The sequence below is a fragment of the Canis aureus genome, chromosome 6 (genome assembly GCF_053574225.1).
Source record: "Canis aureus isolate CA01 chromosome 6, VMU_Caureus_v.1.0, whole genome shotgun sequence".
Classification (NCBI taxonomy): Eukaryota; Metazoa; Chordata; class Mammalia; order Carnivora; family Canidae; genus Canis; species Canis aureus.
Window position 1 is genome coordinate 72,679,236 of NC_135616.1, and position 20,389 is coordinate 72,699,624.

At 45.8% G+C, this 20,389-nt stretch overlaps 1 protein-coding gene across 2 annotated transcripts; it reads left to right on the plus strand.

The window, feature by feature from the left end:
• Positions 1 to 266: 266 nt before the first annotated feature.
• On the plus strand, positions 267 to 19,681 carry IRF6 (interferon regulatory factor 6). 2 transcript variants are annotated; one of them, XM_077902235.1, is made up of 9 exons: positions 267 to 327; positions 4,790 to 4,873; positions 5,424 to 5,600; positions 9,557 to 9,761; positions 10,762 to 10,890; positions 13,327 to 13,470; positions 14,528 to 14,920; positions 15,641 to 15,759; positions 16,445 to 19,681. In XM_077902235.1, exons 3-9 carry the CDS (start codon positions 5,427 to 5,429, stop codon positions 16,667 to 16,669), a joined length of 1,389 nt encoding a protein of 462 aa, XP_077758361.1. In that variant the 5' UTR covers positions 267 to 327; positions 4,790 to 4,873; positions 5,424 to 5,426; the 3' UTR covers positions 16,670 to 19,681. The 2 variants fall into 2 exon arrangements, with proteins under 2 accessions (XP_077758361.1, XP_077758360.1); XM_077902234.1 differs by lacking the exon at positions 267 to 327 and adding an exon at positions 334 to 474.
• Positions 19,682 to 20,389: the final 708 nt, after the last annotated feature.

Here is a 20,389-nt window from a genome sequence, read left to right on the forward strand (position 1 = left end):
GGGAGGCACCCTTTGGGCTTCGGATCTGACTTCCCAGTCGCTTCCAGGGTCCAAGACCACGAGGCCGGAGGCACAACGAGGTCCAGACCGAGTCGGGGAATTCTCTCGGCCGGGGGTTAAGAGCCCCAGAGCGGGGTGGCGAGGGCCCAGCACCCCCAGCAGCCCCCAGCACCGCCAGGAACGCGGAGTATCCCCTGTCCCGCGACCCGCCAATCCTCGCCGCGAGGGGGCGGGGCCGCACCTGGGGGGCGGGGCCGGGCGGCGGAGGGGGCGGCGGCGTCCCAGGGCGAGGCGCTGACGTGCGCTCGGCGCACCTGGGCCGGGCAGGTAAGCGCCGGGGCGGGCGGGGGAGCGGCGCTCGGAGTCGCGGGCTGCGCGGGGCCGGCTGTTGCTTCCCCGGCCGCTCGAGGACAGCGGTGGCGCCGGGTGATCGTAGCTGGGGACGGGGTTCGGAGGTAGCCGGATCGAGAAGAGGTGAGGACGCTAACTTCTGGACTCTAGCTTCGGAAGTGGGGGTGGGGGGTGGGGGCGGTTGGGGACACACCCGCCCGCCGAGTTTGGGGTTAGGAACCTTGCTTTGGGGACAGCCTGTTTGGGGAGAACCCCTGGGGTGGGGTGGCTGTCGCCTGGCTTTAGGGAGCTCTGGGGCGGTGCTAGCCCCGAAGTGGCCGCGCCCCCCCCTCCCCCGACCCCACACTTCGTTCTCTACCCCCTTTCCCTCCCTGCCCTCCCGGAGTGCGCTGCTCTCCGCCCCTACCCCTACCCCTACGCTGGGACGGAGCTCCGGCGCCTCCCCTCCTCCGGTCTTGCTGGGCCGCTGGCCCCGGTGTCCCAAAGAGGGAATTTCCCAGGCCTGCAGGCCCTTAGTCCTGGTGGGTGTTGGAGAAATGGGGGGTAGGGGCGGCCAGGAGCTTTAGCCAGTTTTGTTTAGTTTAGTTTAGTTTTTTTTTCCCTTGAGTTTGTTTAGTGCAATCAGGCTCCTGCCTTGGGCCTGGGAGACACCCTTGGATTTCCAAGTAGCCAAGCTTGGCGCTGGGGAGAGTGGCCCTGGGTGTGGTTGCTCTGGGGGTGAGGCCCTCTTCGCCTGAAGGGGATGGAGGGTGGGTGTGGAAAAATGGGGAAAGTCTCCTAGGCCCGACTGGAAAGGAGGCCCCGGGTGCCACTCTTTACAGGGAGCCTGCTTTGCAGTAAGGAGGTCATCTCTGTCCCAACCCTGCTTTCCTAGGGGATGTCAAAAATGGAAGCCCGGAGAAGGGAGAGGGAGGGAGAAGGTGCTTGTGTAGGAGTTGGTGAAGGCTGGTGCTGACCCAGGAGACTAGATTAGTTTGAGGTGTGTGCGTAACGCATGACAGCAGCACCCAATACCTTGTGGCTCCCTCTCACCAGCCCCCAACTTCAATCCAGCAGGGAGGAAGGGCATGGGAATTATGGCTAGAGACTTGGAATTCACCTCCAAGCAGGGCTAAACTAAATGGAGGAAAGGTGGGGGAACTTGGAAGATGGTCTTCAGTTCCCTCAGTGGAAAGGGAAAAGCAGGACTACCTGGCAAGGGCGTTTTACTCTGAGCTGAACCATTGGCAGCCCAATCTCGAATCTCGACTTTGAGGTAGTGGTGCCCTGGAAAGGAGTCTGGGCAGGGGCCGCAGAGGTGGCAGTGGAGGTTTTTATAAAGGCCCTGCTCCCTGGAGTGGGTGTGAGAGAGAACAGTTAGTGCCGTGGGGAGGTTGAAAGTATCCCTGCTCAAGGCCTGGTGTGAGGGGAGTGGATGGGTTAGCATCTTTGTTCTTTGGCTGGGTAAGTACCTGTTGGAGACACAGGCCTTGAATTTCACTGTGATGGCCGCTAGAGATATCAGGGCCGAGTTCAGCTAGCCTAGTTCTGTGGGCATTGAGATTTGGGTGATGAGCATGTTTAGAAAGAGAACTCTGATTTAGGTGTGTTTGGGGGTGGGTGTCTTGCAGCCTCCTCCCTAGCCACTTCTTGGCTCTTCATGCCGCTGGCATCTTGTTAATATTTTGGTTTACTCTCTTAGTGTGTAGAAGGAGGGACTTGGAAGGCAGGCTACAGTGGCAGGATTCAGTACAGCACACTCTGACTCAGGAGTGTTGGGTCCAGGCCCCAGATGAAGAGCTTTTCTGTGTCTTAATTAACCAGCTATAAAAATAGGGATGATAAGAGTACTACTTCCAGATCATGAGGATGAAATCAAACACGTTAAATAAAAGTGCATATAAAAACTGTAAAGTTGGAATGCCTGGGTGGCTCAGCGGTTGGGCGTCTGCCTTTGGCCCAGAGCATGATCCTGGGGTCTGGGATCGAGTCCCACATCAGGCTCCCTGCACGGAGCCTGTTTCTCCCTCTGCCTGTGTCTCTTATGGATAAATAAAAAAAAAAATCTTAAAAAAAAAAAAAAACCTGTAAAGTCCATGTAGTTATGAAGGATTGTTGGTATCAAGGTCTTAGCAGCTGAGGGGCATCATCTTTTAAACCTATCTATATCTATCTAAATCTATACATATCTTTTATATGGCCGAGAAATGTCTTAGCTTCCTGTAGTTAAAAAAAATACTACTTGTAGGGGCGACTGGGTGACTCAGTTGGTTTAGCATCTACCTTCGTTCGGCTCAGGTCAGGATCCCAGGATTCTGGGATCGGGCCCCTTGTTTATTGGTGCTCCCTGCTTTGCTCCCTGCTCAGAGGGGAGTCTACTTCTCCTTCACCCTCTGCCCCTCTTCCTGCTTGTTCTCACTTTTTCTCAAATAAATAAAATTTTTAAAAAGAAATACAACTTGTAGTTTTTGTTTCATTTTATTGTAAATTGAAACATCATTGTAGGAAAATGTGGATTATATAGGAAAGTATATATAGACAAGTATAAAGTTCAGCCATAATCCTATCACAAGTAACCATTATGAATGTCTTGTTACTTTGGTATATTATTTCTTTTCCTTTTTTTAACTGTGTGTATGTGCCATATGTACACAAGTGCATGTTACCTTACAAGATGGAGATACTACTATACAGTCAATATTGTATGCTGTATTTTCTCCCTTAACCTCATGTTGTAAATATTTCCCCAAACCCAATAAAAATTCTTCAGACACCCCGTTAATGGCTCCTTAGTAGTGCAGCCTGTGAGTATGTAATTAAGCCATCTTCCTCTGTTATTTTGGTTGCTTCCAACTATTCCCTCTCTGCCAGTTTTTAGAGTCCTCGTGGTGGCAAGTGGGGGAGATCTCGGCGACTTTGAGAAGGTGGAGAGGGTTAGCAGCGATGGAGGTAGGGCTTGGAGCAAGGCAGGCTGGGGTGAGGCTGCTCAGGTGTAGTGCCATCTTGAGAGAATGCTGAGAACCCAGGACTCTAGATCTTAACAATCAATCTCTCCGGGTGGCTGCTTCTCCTTCCCTAACACTATGTGCGGTTCCCTCTGTTGACCCGGTTGCTTTAATTTTTTCTTGATGAGCTGTCGATTAAAGAGGATAAGCCCTTTTCTTCAAAGCCTGTGGTCCGTCAAGAAGTGGATTTCACATGTCTGACAAGCAGAGACATGGGACTTACCGGTGCTGCAATAGAAATTCTCAAAAGTCCCTCGTGAGGTGGACCAATGTGCTACCTGATGTCCTATTCGTCCTTCCCCTGCTGTATCCCCTTTCCAGTAGGATAGGACTTAAAGGTAGAACTTGCCCTTGGGAGGATATGCATTTCTCTCCTCCTTATAAGGTAAATGTTTTCCTCAGTTTGACTGATGGCTTGACTTGCTGCCCTACAAAACAACCTAAACGAGGCCAAGAACATGGGGGTTGGGTTTGGGGGGACAGCTGAATACTGCATACCAACCTTACCTGCCCACTGTGAGCTGGGCTCCCAGGGGGAAGGTTTCAGTTGCAAGCCTGGTTAATTGGGTCAGAAGGCTCAGGTGAGAGCAGGTCCTGCCTTGCTCTTAAAGTGCCAGAAGCCGAGTTGGGTTTGGGTTTTCCCTGTTTGTTGGGAGTCTGGCAGGGGAAGGAAGGAAGTGGTATTAGGAGCCACCCCCTCAGCTAAGCTCCTCTGAGTGGGAGCCTTCAGCTGACTCAACTGGTTTGGTTTCTGAACTGTGATCCAGGTGGGGATCTTCCTGGGTGGGAAGGTGACTTATTTACCTTCCTTTCCTCGGGCCACTGTGGGGCTCGAGCAGTTCCAGTATGGATTTCTTCAGAGTCTGATGTGCTTTCTAAGCGACATTAGTGTGCTTTCTAAGCGACATTAGTGCTGGACACACAGTGGCCGAAGAACACGTTATTTGTTGAGTGAATGCGATTTTGCTGGCCTCACCTTAGGTAAAGCAAAATGAGAACACCAAAAAAACCTAAACACAACATCCAAAGCAAATAGTTCTGTAGTGCCCAGTTTTTCCTCAAGGCACCCAATCTGGGCAGGCCTTTGTCTGCTGCTGTGAGTGCTGGCTGTTGCCGAATGTTATCTGCTATGCCCGGGTATTTTTATGAGAATCAATTGCAGACTTTACCCAGGCTGGCTCCTGCAGCCAATGGGTTCACTTTAGCCTCGGTGGGGGAGATAAACAGACCCAGGTGGAGGAGGCTGAGCAGAGAGCAGAACTTGCCATGTGATTGTATTTAGCAGTCCAGGGTTAGGAGCTGTAGCATTTGATTATTCTAGGGCTCCTGAACTTTTCCAGACTCAGGTGCAAGGAAGAGTCCTCAGAGCCTTTGTCCTCTATGTTCCCAAGTCTTCTCCCAGCCACTGGATTGTCCTGTGGATAACCAACTCAGACCCCCTTTTCTTGGTACAGAGTCTTTGGCTGGCCCAGAGAAAGGAAAGCTGACTTGAGGCCCCGCTCTCCGGATCCCCGTGGATACACTGCCTGTTCATCTCTGTAAGTGAGGACTTTGGAACCAGGACCCACCCCTTGCCTACTTCTCTCTCACCACGATTGTGTCATTTCTTACTAAAATATTCCCATTCGCCTTTCGTTGTCTAAAAAGAGAGTACGCTTCAAATTCTTGCCCCTATCTTTGCTGTTTCCATAACATTTTTTCTCCCTTCTCCTGAGATTGAAAAGAGCAATTTCACTTCTCTTCCAAAGTCCTTGGTTTTTCAGGAAGCCTGTGCTCCAGCGGGAATGACATCATCTTTTTTATTTTTCTGCTTCAGGATTTAAATAGAAGAAATGTGATCTACTTACATGATAAGTCTGATTTGGCTAGAACATGAAGTATAAATGGCTTTGGAATGAGAATCAAAAGAACCTTTTAACCTCTTTTCTTTTCTTCCCCACCTGGCACAGTTTATTCCCATATTTAGTTTCTTTGCTGTAATCTAATGAAACTGTAGTTCTATCATACGGGAACAGTGGCTGGGAAAAGTTCCCAGAGGCTGGCCTAATTCTCCTGCTCTCTCCCCACTCTTTACCCTCCCCCACCCAGATCATGGCCCTCCACCCCCGCAGAGTTCGGCTGAAGCCCTGGCTGGTGGCCCAGGTGGATAGTGGCCTGTACCCTGGGCTCATCTGGCTACACAGGGACTCCAAACGCTTCCAGATTCCCTGGAAACATGCCACCCGGCATAGCCCCCAACAAGAGGAAGAAAATACCATTTTCAAGGTAAAGCACTTCTTCCACCAATCTGACTTGCGATGCTTTCCAGTTCTGTCAGAACTTTCTGGGATTTTTTTTGTTGTTCTGTTTTCTATTTTGGCACGAGGAATACACTACATCCAAAATGCTGATGCATCAGAATGTTTATGAAGGGGGTGCCCAAACTTAGGCATAGTAATTTCTCTTGCTGGGGCATGTCTGTAATGTTTGAGGCTGTTTATTCTTTCGTATTGGTTGAAGGTACTCAACTCACATCCCAAAAGATCCAGGTGCAGTTGACTAAACTGGAAGTGATTGTATTGATGTGGTTGTTCCAAAAGTTCCCAGGGGTCAGCAGATGACTCTCACTCTTCATTCACTCAGGGCTCTTGCTATGAAGAGAGGTGCTTGGGCCTGGGAATGACTCTCCAGACCAGGACAGAACTACTGAGTGTTAGCAGGCTCCTAACATAACCTGTAGATTGGGTGTAGAGGGCCCTCTGAATGTTTTTCTTTTGATATTAAAATACCTTGCTCCATCCATGACTTCTGCTTATAAATTAAAGGTGATTTAGTACAAGTTTTTATTCTACAAGTATGTTTTCTTATATAAAAAATAGCTCTGATGTGAGAATTGTTTTGTTTAGCTGAAAACAAGATTGAATCATATGGCATTTTACAAAATTTAGTGAAGCTAAAGCTTGGCCTAAGAAGTAGTTGAGAAGCTGGTTATGGGGAGAGATGTTATGTGGTTTGTAACTCAGGACCCTGTGTTTCTGCTTCAGACCAACTTCTCGGTGCTGGTCAGCCTTCCATCTTATGAGTCGCTTTAGTTTCTGCATCCCCAAGACATGAGGTAGTAAATTTAGTCTTTTCTTCCCCCTATAAGCTGGAAGCTAGAAGTGAAATCCAGTCCCTACCCAGATTGATGCCCCAGGTTCTTGCTGAGCTTGGATCGGAAGAGGTGGGCTCACTCCTCAGAGGAGGCAAGCCATCATAGAGATATTTTCCACCCAACTCAGTTATATCAGGTATAGATGCAAGAGGTAGAAGAAATATTGGCCTGAGATCATTTAGGAAGAAAGTAAATGAGTGCTTTTAATTTTAAAACAATTATATGAAAATGATAAGGAAAACATCTGTAAGCCAGACTCAATTACTGAAGTTGGCATTGAGAGGGGCATGGGCCTGCCCGGGGTCAGCTGGCCTCTGGTTGTGGCCTTGGTCTGAAAATGGATTTGCTGTTGGTGGTTGAGGGTGGCAGGCCATGGGGGAAGAGGCTGGTTCCTGAAAGCCCCGCTCACGAGAGTGATCTGTGTGCATAGGGCTTGAGAAAAAGGTGACTGCAGGAAACTTGTTTTATTTATATCTGTATCTCTGTTTGTGGAATGCTAAGAGAGGGCCTTGGAAGTCAGGAGAAGAGTGAGGGTGCTTTCACAGATCCCAAGCTCTGACAGGCCTTGGGCAGGATATCTGGGGGCGGGAGGGGAGCAGGGGGACACTAGCATTAAATGCTAGTGCCTGCATTTAAGTGCCTGCTCTGTATCCCGTGTCCATGATCTAATTATCGGCAACTCGGTAGGAGAGGTATTACTCTCATGTTGTAGATGCAGAGGCTGAGCCTCTGAGAAGCTAAATAACTTGCCAAAATCACACAGTCAGTAAGGGGTGTGGTCAGGATTTGAACCCAAGCCTATCTGCTACCCCATTCTGACTGGGAGTTGGAGGACCTGGTTTCAAATCCTACTACTATCAGTTGCATATATGGTCTTAAGCAAGTCACATAATCTCTTTGGGCTTTAGCTTCCCCTTCAGTAAAATGGGGATGAAACCAGTCTTACCTGCCTCACAGGATTGTTGTGAGAATTGAGTGAAATAATGTTTGGGGAGGGACTAGTGAATTACCATTTCTGGAAGAGGAGTAGGGACCTGCACAGTGACCTGAGTGTCAGAAGCAAGACTCAGAATGGGTTTAAATAAGTCATGTTTATAAATCACACTGATTGCCATGTGGTGGGTACCTCCCCCTGCTGCATCAGCCTTGGGCCCTCTGCACCATCTTGAGTGGGCCCTGAGGGGGAATGACTGTGTTGCGAGCAAGAAGCCAGGGTTGTGGTTCTGGGTTAGTCTGGCTGTTCTCCATGGAGGGACAGGGGTTTAGGGAGCCACAGAAATATGTAGACCTGTGCCAAAGTCAGCATAGCCCAAGCCAACTGGGTGGGGCCAGAGTGGGAGTGGGCACAGGGGATCAGATAAACGGAAGGGAAATGTGGTGAGGTAGCAGTCAGGTACCACCAGGTGCTACTGGAGATGTGCTTCTCAGATACTGCAGACCAGTGAAGATGCAATCCCCTGTAGGGAGCTGGATGGAACGGTGGCTGCACAGCCACATCAGGCAGCACCACTTTGTCAGACCTCTTCGTTCTCTACTGCAAAACAAATGCAGCTGCCCCCGTCTTGAGGTGATGGTAAGAAGTGAGCCTGAACCAGAAGAGAAGGATTTAAATTTGTATTGGCAGAAACTTCCTCATGATCCGTCAGGCTCTGGGGGATAGGGACTGAGGGAGATCAGCAAGCTCAACAGATGGGGCAGAAATTTTCCATTTCAGCTTGAGGTCAGAAGCAGAGGCAAGGGGTTGGGACTGGACAACATGCTCTGTTCGCTTGAACAAGTTGGGGTGTGTTTCCTGGTTTTGAGTACTCTGCTAATGACATCTCCCTTTTCTGCATCGGAACATAATGTCCTGAAAAAAGCATAGAGATCTGAGAATATGTTAGCAGTCGGGGGGGCGTGGATATCCTGGGAGCAGAAACCTACATACCTTTAGACCTGGAAACTGAAAACCAGAGAGGAGGAGCCAGAGTGGCTTTAGCTCATGCCACTGGGCCCTGGTGTTTGCAGCAAAGTACTTCCAGTGAAGTGGGACTTTGAGGAACTAGGGAAGGGAAGGGGGTGTGGGTTGACTTGGACATGGGACTAGCTGAATGAGGCCCTCCGCCTTTAGCTGAACTCCCAGGGTATGCTTCCTGCCCTCCTACAGGCTATTATTTTTCTACACTTGTTTTCTACAATTACTTATCCATCAGATTGAAGAATGTAGAGGGAGGGTACAGCAAGGCCAAACTCTTCATATCACATGCCATCTCCCCTTGTCTTATTATATAAGTAATTAATGTCAAATATGCCCCCCACCCTCCAATTACCTGAAATCCTGCTATCCAAAGTTACCATTAGCATTTTAGTGTATACAGTGGATGCTTGAACAGCATGGGTTGGAACTGTGCGGGTCCACTTATTTATTTTTAAGTTTATTTGTTTAAGTAATCTCTACACCCATCGTGGGGCCCGAACTTGCAACCTGGAGCTCAAGAGCTGCAGGCTTCTGACTGAGCCAGCCAGGTGCCCCTGCACTGGTCTACTTCTGTGATTTTTTTTTTAAATAAATACAGTACCGTAAATTATATTTTCTCTTATGATTCTCTTAATAGTATTTTCTTTTCTCTAGTTTACTTTATTGTAAGAAGATAGTATATAATATACAAAATACATGTTAAACTACTGTTACCAGTAAGATAGTTAAGTTTTAGAAAGTCAAAAATTATATATATGGATTTTTGATAGTGCAGGGGTTGGTATTCTGACCTCTGTATTGTTCAAGGGTGAACTGTATTTTTTCCAGACTTTTCTTTATTTTCAACCCTTATTATAGCCACTCTTAACAGGTGGTGCTGGCACTGACAGTTGAGATAAGGCTCCTCCTTTCAAAAGATTCTGTTTGCATATGGCTTAATTTCCCTCAGGCCCTGTCTGGCCTGGTCCTGAGGGTGGTGTTTCTTCCTGCAGGCTTTGTAAGTTGGGTTCAGATGGTGGGGCAGTCAGGCAGGGGTCTACATTGCATGTGTGTCTGTGTATGAGAGGATGAGCACACATGGTAGTGTTTCTGGGCAACAACAGGCATTCACTGCAGTTTCCTGTTCCTCAGGCGTGGGCTGTGGAGACAGGGAAGTACCAGGAAGGGGTGGATGATCCTGACCCAGCTAAATGGAAGGCCCAGCTTCGCTGTGCTCTCAACAAGAGCAGGGAATTCAACCTGATGTACGATGGCACCAAGGAAGTACCCATGAACCCAGTGAAGATATATCAAGTGTGTGACATCCCCCAGCCTCAGGGGTCAATCATTAACCCAGGTGAGGCCCCAACTGCTGGGGGGACAGGTAGACAGTAAGCCCTGTTTTGGGTTGGACTCTTAAAGAGAGAATTGACTTGAAAATTGCTTACAAAGTTTAAGATTGGTAAAAGCAAGAAACTCTTCTCCTAAGAAGGACCCAGAGAACAAAAGATGTAAAGTCAGCAAAGTCTCGTTCACTTAAGGGAATAGTTACTAACTAGCCTGACTGCTTAAAGCATGAGAAAGTAGAGGGAGTATAGAATCCTACTGCAGGAATAGCTTTCTGTGGGACTCAACACTGAGAGGAGAGGTCAAGTAGTTTTAAAGATGGAGGAACTAAAACTTAGAAGGTTTGAGTTCTGAACCTTGCTCTTATCACTTTGGTCCTTGTGGGACATTGAAGCAAGTCATTTGAACTTTAAGCCTCAGTTTCTTCAATGGCAAAATCTGGGCTCTCATCTTTCCTGCCTACTTGAAAGACTATTGTAAGACTCAATTGACATGACATTTAAAAGCTATTAAGTTCTCTCTGAAAATGTTGGATGAGTGATTATTTAATTTGTAGGATACTTTCTCTAAGAGAATACCACCTGATCCTCCTATTTACCCAACGCTTAGCAAATACCAAGAGCTAGATAATTAAGACTTGTCCTCCAATGAATCTAGTGAGGCCCTGCCAAGAGGGAAGGGTCCGTCCTCACATTATACTTACAAAGTGGAGAAGTTGGCATCCTTGAGTCCTTAAAAGGGATGCTAACATGTAGCAAGAGGTTTACAGTAGGAATTAAGAGATTTCTAGGGAAAGGGATAGGGTCTGCAACTCCTACATAGAGACATTAGAGCTCAGTAGGAGGAGTTAGAGCCAGAGGTTAATACACCTTTGGTGCCCACTCCTTTTGGTTAGGGCATTGAGGGTACACATTGAACCCCAGGGAGTGTCTGTACTAAGATCAGCTGCAAGGATGACCGTGCAACCCCAGGGGCTCACCTGTGGGCTTATGTGTCTGTTTCTTGGTTAGGATCCACTGGATCTGCTCCTTGGGATGAGAAGGATAATGATGTAGATGAAGAAGATGAAGAAGATGAGCTCGATCAGTCACAACACCATGTTCCCATCCAGGACACCTTCCCCTTCCTGAACATCAATGGTGAGTGGGAGATGGTATGTGGTACAGAAGAATGAAGGGGGTGGAACAGGCTTTGACTTTGTACTGCTGACCTCTCAGGCCCCACTGCATGGGGAGCAGTGACCATGCCCTATGGTCAAGCTGCTGGTCTATTAGCAAGTAGAGGTCATAGACAAGGGAACTCTGCTGGTCCAATTATCCCAATGGGCAACTTCCAGGCATAGAGAAAATCTTCTGAATCTTACAGATAATTCAGAGAAATTAAACATTTAAATTAATTCTCAATCCCACATACAAATACATCAGTTGTCATAAATTTCACTGATTTCCTTGAGGCCAAGTGCAGATATAATTTTGATGGTTAATAGGCAAACTTGTCCACTATTTCCCTTGTTATAAATTTTGTGTCACTTTCTTAGCAGGGTCTACTCTGCTAAGGCTATATTATGGGGAACTTGTAGTTTCTACAGCTCTTAATACTAAGCTTTGATAGAATTTATCTGCAAGAGATGTTTTGCTGCTTTTATGGACTTTTTGAATTCAGCATCTCAGGAAAAATGAGTGGAGAGGTTGGAAGGTCACTGTGACAGAACAGGCACTGATTCTTCCATTACACATTCTGAGGATGCTCAAACATAGGGTGAAGTGCTCTTCAGCATCTTCACTTGAACTGTCCACTGAAATGCTCCTAGTCTAATGCCATGCATTAGTTGAGAAGCTTGTCACTGCCTTTTTAGTTCCATCTGGCTGCTATGGGTCAAATGAGACACTTGTGCCACTTAGAAAATTTATCAAGATGATTCCTTTGGGATTTTGGAGTACCTACTCTAGATGATTCCCTTACCTTTGAGAATCAGGAAATGACTCTTATTACCTGTCCTCTTGCCCTCCTTCACTTAACCTGCCATTTATGTCTTTACAACCAAGTGATGAGTAAAGAAAAAGATCATTGAGCTCTTTCAGGTCAATATTGCCACATGCTATATTCCCACTTAGTGATTTTGAGTTGGATATCTGGAAATATGAGATCCTTTCCCAAATCTTTGGCTGACTCGTTCTGTTATTTTCACCCCTTAAAAGATGCAACCTATTTTGAGGATCATGATTTCCTGTTTCTGTTCATATTATACTAAAGCTAATGTTGTATGGCCTTATGTTATGGGTTGCTTTGGATAATTTTTGGGAAGATGTGGGACATCTTAAAAAAGTAGGAGGGCTCAGTCAGTTGGGCATCCAACTCTTTCTCAGGGTCCTGGGATAAAACCCCAAGTTGGGCTCCCGGCTCAGTGGAGAATCTGCTTGAGATTCGTGTTCTCTCTCTTTCTCTCTCCCCTCCCTTCCCTTTGCCCCTCCCCCCTCATTTGTGCACTTGCTTTTTCTTTCTCTCTCTCTCAAATAATAAGTAAATTTTTGAAAATAAAAAATAAAAACAAAAAAGTAAACTAGGTACATAGATTTAACCAGACTTCTGCACAAAGGGTCAAAGAAACATTAACTTCTATGATTTCAGAGCTGTTGGGGCAGAAGAAGAATTGTTGAAGAATAGATGCCTAAGAAGTGAGGCTAGGAGGAGAAATCTGTAGACTTTGGAGTAAGCCAACTTTGAGAATAGCAGGAAAATAGGATGGGTATTTCATTTTCTTTCTTAAAAGCTTTCATCAGATACTTTTGAATAAATATTGGTTTTACATGGTTTAAAATTCATAATGGTACAAAAAGGTAATAATTGCAAGGTTTTCCTTCCTTTCTGTCTCTGAACCCCGTTCAGTTTCCCTGGAGGAAACTGATCTTTTCAGATTTTTGGGTATCCTTCCAGATGTTTTGTGCATGTAAAAGTATTTGTTTTTAATGGAATTTCTATACTCTCAAAGCTAATCAGCTAATTCAATTAAGTTTATTTTATTTTATTTTATTTATTTTAAGATTTTACTTATTTATTCGAGAGAGAGAGAGAGAGAGAGAGGCAGAAACACAGGCAGAGGGAGAAGCAGGTTCCATGCAGGGAGCCCAACGTGGGACTCGATCCAGGGACCCCAGGAACATGCTCTTGGCCGAAGGCAGACGATCAATTGCTGAGCCACCCAGGCATCCCAATTAAGTTCATTTTAAAGAAGACAACCAATTTCTGTTTGATTGCTGGAGTCACAATCTGCAACAGGGAGCCTTTCATTCATGTTCATTCTCATTTAACCCCAGAAAAAACTCACATGTCTGATAATCTTAAGCAAATGCAGGTTTTATGGGAGAACTAATATGATTAGGAAGTAGAAGCAGGGGAACTGTATTTCTTATTGTGCGTGTGTGTGTTAGTTGTGGGGATCACTGATGGGCTGCCACAATGAGTCATAATCCAGTGTTTGGCTCTTATCTATTGACTTTGTTGGGTTTTAGAGCCCCAATCCAGGTGATGTACATGCGTGGTGCCCCTGCCCGCTCACCCACATCCTTCTGTTCTAGGTTCTCCCATGGCACCAGCCAGTGTGGGTAACTGCAGCCCTGAAGCAGTGTGGCCCAAAACTGAACCTCTGGAAATAGATGTACCCCAGACACCTATACAGCCCTTTTATAGCTCTCCAGAGCTGTGGATCAGCTCTCTCCCAAGTAAGTGAGACTTTATCTTTCTAGCTAGGTCTTCAATTCCTATTCTAGTCCCTTCCCTGCCCCACCTGCTGCTTCTATTTCTTTGCCATGTATAGACTAGCTACCTGTCCTATAGGCAGCCTCTGTGTCTGGTTCCTGGTTGACCAATGAATCATCAGGGAAGAAGTGAAGAAACATTAGTTCACGTCTGCTTGCCCAAGGTGATGCTGACTGGTTGTAGCTCTAGGTTACTCACCTCTTAGGTGGGTGTAAAGCCTAGATTAATCAGTTTGGCTAGGGGATCTGGGCACAAGGCCAGTTGTGGGATAGGAAGATTAATGGCCATGGATTTGATCAAGAAAAGTCTTGGATTTTGAGGGGATTTTGGAAGGGAGAAAAATCTTTCTAAATTGAACACAAATTGATCTCAATGAAGAATCAATGTCACTGTCTCATCTCCCTTTCACACTATACATGGTGGTAGTGGGGATAGGATGGGGATGTGAGGGCTAGTATTTTGTCCAAGAGGCTAATAGCTTTGATCGTCTTACAGGGTTCAATTGAGACCTGATGGGTGAAAATTTACTTTGCCGTGAACTGTGTCCTTTTATGGTAAATTATTAGAACAGATCCACAGTGTGTGCTGTGTGTGTAATTTTCATAAAAGACAAGATGGCTTGGTATTTTTCCTTATTCTTCTGGTTTCTTTAAAAATGAGACCCAAACCAGATACCTTAGTTTTTGGGTCCTTCTAATGCCTACTGATGTGAAGACTTGGTCAGTGTAAATGAGGGACTGGACCCAGAAGTTTGCTTGAAGAAATTCTAGCACTTAGGGTGTAATGATTAAACAGACAGTATATGTGGACCTTGAACTGTCTGCTTTTAAGGCAGTCTTTTGAGTGAGTATTCCAGGGATAGGCTGAGGTCTTCCTTTGTTGTAGGAAGAATAACTACGGTAGTGACCTTCCTGAATGCTAGCTGAAAAGTGGCTTGATCTTGATGGACTTGCATGAGTCTCAGGGATAGACAGGCAGAGCATTAGAGCAGGATTCTCACTGTCCTCTCTCACTTTGCAGTGACTGACCTGGACATCAAGTTTCAGTACCGTGGGAAGGAATACGGGCAAACCATGACTGTGAGCAACCCCCAGGGCTGCCGGCTCTTCTATGGCGACCTGGGTCCCATGCCTGACCAAGAAGAGCTCTTTGGTCCTGTCAGCCTGGAACAGGTCAAGTTCCCAGGGCCAGAGCATATCACCAATGAGAAGCAGAAGCTGTTCACCAGTAAGCTGCTAGATGTCATGGACAGAGGACTGATCCTGGAGGTCAGCGGTCATGCAATTTATGCCATCAGGCTGTGCCAGTGCAAGGTGTACTGGTCTGGGCCATGTGCCCCATCACTTGTTGCCCCCAACCTGATTGAGAGGCAAAAGAAGGTCAAACTATTTTGTCTGGAAACATTCCTTAGTGGTAAGTCTTTTTTCAGAAGGTTGGGGTCTGGGAACTTCTCCCTAGAAGTAGGTTTTCCACCTTCCCTACCCACTTTCCTGGCTCTGCAAAGATCTTAATAATAAAAAAAAAAAAAAAAAAAAAAAAAACTCCTGGAGGAAGTGAAGGTAGAACAGAACCTTAGTTCTGAAAAATGAAAGAGGCCTGGGTAACAAAGAAGGGCATTCCACTCTAAAGCTATGTACTTGGAAGCTATTTTTAGGTTGGTTGTGACTCTTTTAGTGACAGAAGAGGGAGACAGCCTTGTCATTACTGCCAAATGCCACTAATGCCACCTTAACTTTGGAAGCTGAATTCATCATAATCGGCAAAACATATACTCTTCTCATTTGGGAAATATCGGAGTGGCAAATTCAAACAGACAAATTTAGGGAGAACACTGAGATATAGATTTCACAATATCATTTGAACCCCAGGTCTAGTTTAGTGATGTCCAATAGAACCCTCTGAAATGATAAAAACGTTCTCTATTTGTGTTGTCCACAACAGCCCACATGGAGCTAGTGAGCACATAAATAAATGTGACTCATATGATGAAGAAACTATTTAATTTTAATTAATTTAAATGTAATAACCACATGTGGCTAGTGGCCTCCACACTGGACACCATAAAAGATGGTATTTACTGAGTGGATATGGAATGGCTCCAGTACACCAAATTTGCTCTTCCACCTTCTACAGATCTCATTGCCCACCAGAAAGGACAGATAGAGAAGCAGCCACCATTTGAGATCTACTTATGCTTTGGGGAAGAATGGCCAGATGGGAAACCCCTGGAAAGGAAACTCATCTTGGTTCAGGTGAGGATATGAGGATGTGTCAACAACTCTTAGCCTTTTTACGAATGCGTCAGCCTCTAGGACTAGGGTTGTGCTGAGCAAAGATCCATCAGCCGATGTGCATTTTAATCCCACCAGATAGAGTAGCAGACTCAAGCTTTGTTTATTTTAAGAACCAAGTAGGTCCTATCAAAGTAGGATCAGGCTGGAGCACACAGGGTCCTCATAGTAGATGCTAGGTTTAGTGAAGAACTTATCTTGCATTCTCTTACTGACATTAGAGTCTTGCTGAAACCTAACAGGATAGGATCCTTTCCAGCTCTTTTAGAAAAACCTTTTGAGTTACTTTTAAGTATGTAACCTTATTTTAGTAAGTGGCAGCAAGACCACTTGGGTTTGGTCTATGGATTGTAAAAAAAGATAGTCAATAGATGAAATGTGGGTAAAAGTCTTACTAAATAAGCAGCTGTTTATTTAGGCATGTGATGTGATGAAGGATATAGGGTCTTTGCCTTCATTTGAACCAAGGTCTAGAGTGAACCTTGGCAAGATGGTCCAGACAGATAAAGGCATACCCTGTATCAAGACATAAGAGTTGGGGGCTTCCCCAGGGCCTCACTAACCCTTTCTATAATCTTGAGTCCCCTCTGCTCTCTAAAAATACCTTTTCTTCAGTGGATACCTGTGTGCTCTGTGTCCTGAACAGGTCATTCCAGTGGTAGCTCGGATGATCTACGAGATGTTTTCTGGTGATTTTACACGGTCCTTTGACAGTGGCAGTGTCCGCCTGCAGATCTCAACTCCAGATATCAAAGATAACATCGTTGCTCAACTGAAGCAGCTGTACCGCATCCTCCAAACCCAAGAAAGCTGGCAGCCCATGCAGCCCACCCCCAGCATGCAACTACCCTCTGCTCTGCCAGCCCAGTAATCATGAATGCCATCTTTTTTACAATATTGTACATATATTTTTTATTATTCAGATTTAACCAGCTTCAAAACCTCTTCTTTCTAACAATGTTAGTGGTCTCCAATTCTCCACATATCTGGCTTTTGAAGTTGATTTAATTTATGGAAAAATCACCCTTCATATTCCCCCTTTCTTTTTTAAACCTCCCAATGTTAGTGTAAAATAGTAGAAGGAGATTTGGCCTGGGACTTCAGACACCAGCATTCTAGCTGCAGCTCTGCTTCAGTGGTGTGACCTTGAACCACCAAATCATTTAACCTCTAGGCTTCAGATTCATTATTGTAAAATGAAGGGGTTGGAACAATGCCTGAAATAATGCCAGTTAAAACTCTGACCTGATGACTTCATTCTACTTGTACAAGGCAAAACTGCCTGGAACAGAACCCTTCTGCATTGTTCTTGCACCACATTTTTTTTCTTGCTTTCATTAAAGTTCCCTCAAGCGCTGATTTGTCCAACATTGATCTCCGTTTGACCTGTTCTGCTAGTATAGTAAGCTGGCTCCCTGACCGGGTAAGTGAGAGGGAGGAGAGCTGGCTGGTTGCTTAGGAACCAAGCTTGATATCTAAATAGAAATAGGTGCCAAAGTCTGAAAGTCACCTGGTCTGTGGAGGAAAAGCTCATAAACTGAGCTCCTAAAGGCAATCTGTCAACAGAAGGCCCAGGGATTCTGCAGAGTTGGTTGTCAGTTGTTTCCCTTGCCACCACTCAAATAACACTGTGCATGTGGTAGATCAGAGTATGTAACTCAGTGGTACCTTTCAGAGAGGATAGAGCTCTTTCTTTTTCTTCCTTGAGGAAGACCTGGGAGTGAGCGAGGTATGCAGGACAAACTCCTCACTAAAAAAGGGGTAAATTCCTTCTTGTTTGGGAATTTTTCCAGTGCTACTATCATTTGGATTTTTTTTTTTTTTTTTTACAAGAGTGAATGCTTCTCCCTTCTTGTGGAGGTAGCTGGGTATGAACTACTCAGGTGATGATTGGTTGTAGAACATTGCAGCTACAGCTGTCACAGACTGGTCTTATCTATTAACTTTTGCTCAGTGTCTGACCTTTCTGCCCCATTCCCAACCTTAAAAAAGAGTAGAATTTAAACTCCATGACCTAAATGGAAAACAAGATGTTAATCTCTAGTTGCAGGCCCCTAATCCTTTTGAATACTGATGCCGATCAGTGCCAGGCCGTTGTAAGAAAACCCATGTCTAGTGTGCTACCCTTGAACTGGGCCATCCGCTACTTGCTACTGAAGTTGAATTAGCTGAACACTGAGGCTAGCTTCAAAAACCATAAGCTCAATTCAGTTACAGTCGACAATGGGACTTATTTAGAATGTGTAAACTGTGGTTTTAGGGTCTCTAAGGGACGTAGTGGGATCTGCTGTTACTAAAATATGACCAGGAGAAATCTGGCTAAATGCCAGGTGCTCAGCTGGGGGCAGAAGTTGGGCTTGTAGAGACCAGGAAACATGCAAGATATAGAAACTTTATATTCTTTTTTTTTTTTAAGATTTTATTTATTCATGAGAGACACAGAGAGGCAGAGACACAGGCAGAGGGAGAAGCAGGATCCATGAAGGGAGCCCGATGTGGGACTCGATCCCAGGACTCCAGGATCATGCCCTGGGCAGAGGGCAGGCGTTCAACCTCTGAGCCACCCAGTTGTCCCAAAACTTTATATTCTTTGGTCATTTTGAGTGAGTAACGTGAAGGATTCATTTGGTGTCTGCTCACTCTGTAACTGCAAAGCTCAAAGTTAAAAAGAACTCACTATAGGTAAGTTGGGAGGGCAACTGCTAGATCTGGGTAGTCCTTCTCCCTTATGATGGGAGAGGCTAATAGCCAGGCTCTCCTTCTTGATGGGGGCCCAGATAATTTGAGCTGGCAAAGTGTTGAAGATTGTGTTCTTAAGGGCCAAGAAGGCTCACACACTTGTAGTATGTGACTCTAATGAAAAGTTTACAAAGATCCAGAGGAATGGATGAGTGGTTTTATGTAGTCTTCATTAGAGAGCCGTTTCTTCCAATGGTTTTTTTTTTTTCTTTTAATCATCTTCAGAATGCTGGGAGAGGAGCCCCTGGGTGGCTCTGTTGCTCTGTTGGTTAAGTGTTGGATTCTTGATTTTGGTTCAGGTCATGATCTCAGGGTCATGAGATTGAGCCCCACATCTGGCTTCATACTCAGTGGGGAGCTGCTTGAGATTCTCGGTCTCCCTCTTCCTCTGCCACCCCTTCTCCACACTGCTTGCACACTCCCTAATAATAAATCTTAAACAACAACAGCAAAAACCTAAAAAAAAACACAAAAAATGCTGGAAGTGTGCATGCCGGGCTGTCCACTGGTCTCCCTCAGTGTTCCTTCTCTGGTTCTCGTGGATAGATTAGATACCAGGTGCGGTTTCTTCCTTGGAGTGTTATCTCCTTTGCTGGCTGTATCACACACACTCTTGGTGTGTTCTACTTCCTTGCCTCTGCCTTGCTTAAGAGTGGAAAGGGATTTGGATGATGCCACTACCTCTTCTGTTTGTTCTCTGTCCACCCCGCCAACCTGGATTAGTTCAGAATGAAACCAGAACACTACAGATAAATTGGGAGGGCAAGTGCTGGATCTGGGCTTGTCCCTTTCCCCATATAATTAATTATATGTCCCCATATCGTCCTGTACTTCCTTTCTCAGAGTAATCAGTCCCCTTACAACTGTTCAGCATCTGTGTCCTATTTGACCCCAAACTCCCTGAAGGTAGGGATGGTGTGCCTTGGAGGTTGCTGCCAATGTCTGCTACATGCTCTGTTCCCAACTAGAACTGATCCTTGACCACCACCACTTGGCACTGCTACAGGCTCACTTATGCTAAGTGTTTCTTGATAAACATAGTACAGTAAGGCAGATGTATTTTCTTATGATTTTTTTAACGTTTTCTCTTTCCCTATGTTACCTTATTGTAAAAGAATACAATATATAATGTTGCTATAACAAACGTATGTGTTGCCTGTTTATATTATTAGAAACGCTTCTGGTCAACAGTAGGGGATTAGTAAAGTTCTGAGGGGGGGGGTGGTTAAAAGTCCTTTTCAGAGTTTCTAGTGTGGGGGTGGAGAGGGGGGGGCACTCCCTACCACCTGCGGTTGTTCAAAGGTCAACTGTAATTGGTTCTTCGAATAAATGAATGAACTGAAGTCTCATTTTATAGACTTACTGCTAGTGACCACGGGAAAATAAAATAAATATGGGGAGTGGGGTGGGGGAGGCAAAAAAAGTCGTAGAATTCGTTTCTAGTCTGTGCTTCTGACTCCGTCTGAGGGAGGAGTGGGTGTTAGGCCGGGAGCTCCCTCCCTCCTTCGGGGCTGGTTCCACCTTCTGAGGAAGCACCGACGTGGAGCAGCGAGTGACACCCCCAGCGGGGGAGCCCGCAGTTCCCTTTGCCTCTGCTCTGCCCACGGAGCAATAAATTCAATAAATTCAATAAATTCGGGCCATTTCCTCAGAGGAGCTTTCTCTGCCTCAGAAGGTGTTAACCCTTAAGGGGAGTAACACCTGGTTCTCACCGACCTGACTGAAAGCCTCCGCCTCTCTGCTCGTTTCTCACGTGGAATCAGAAAACCGAATTCCTCGAACTTGAGCACCGTCAAAGTGGTTTTTTTTTTTTTTAATTTTTTCTTTTTAAATCTATTCCGTACGTTGTGAT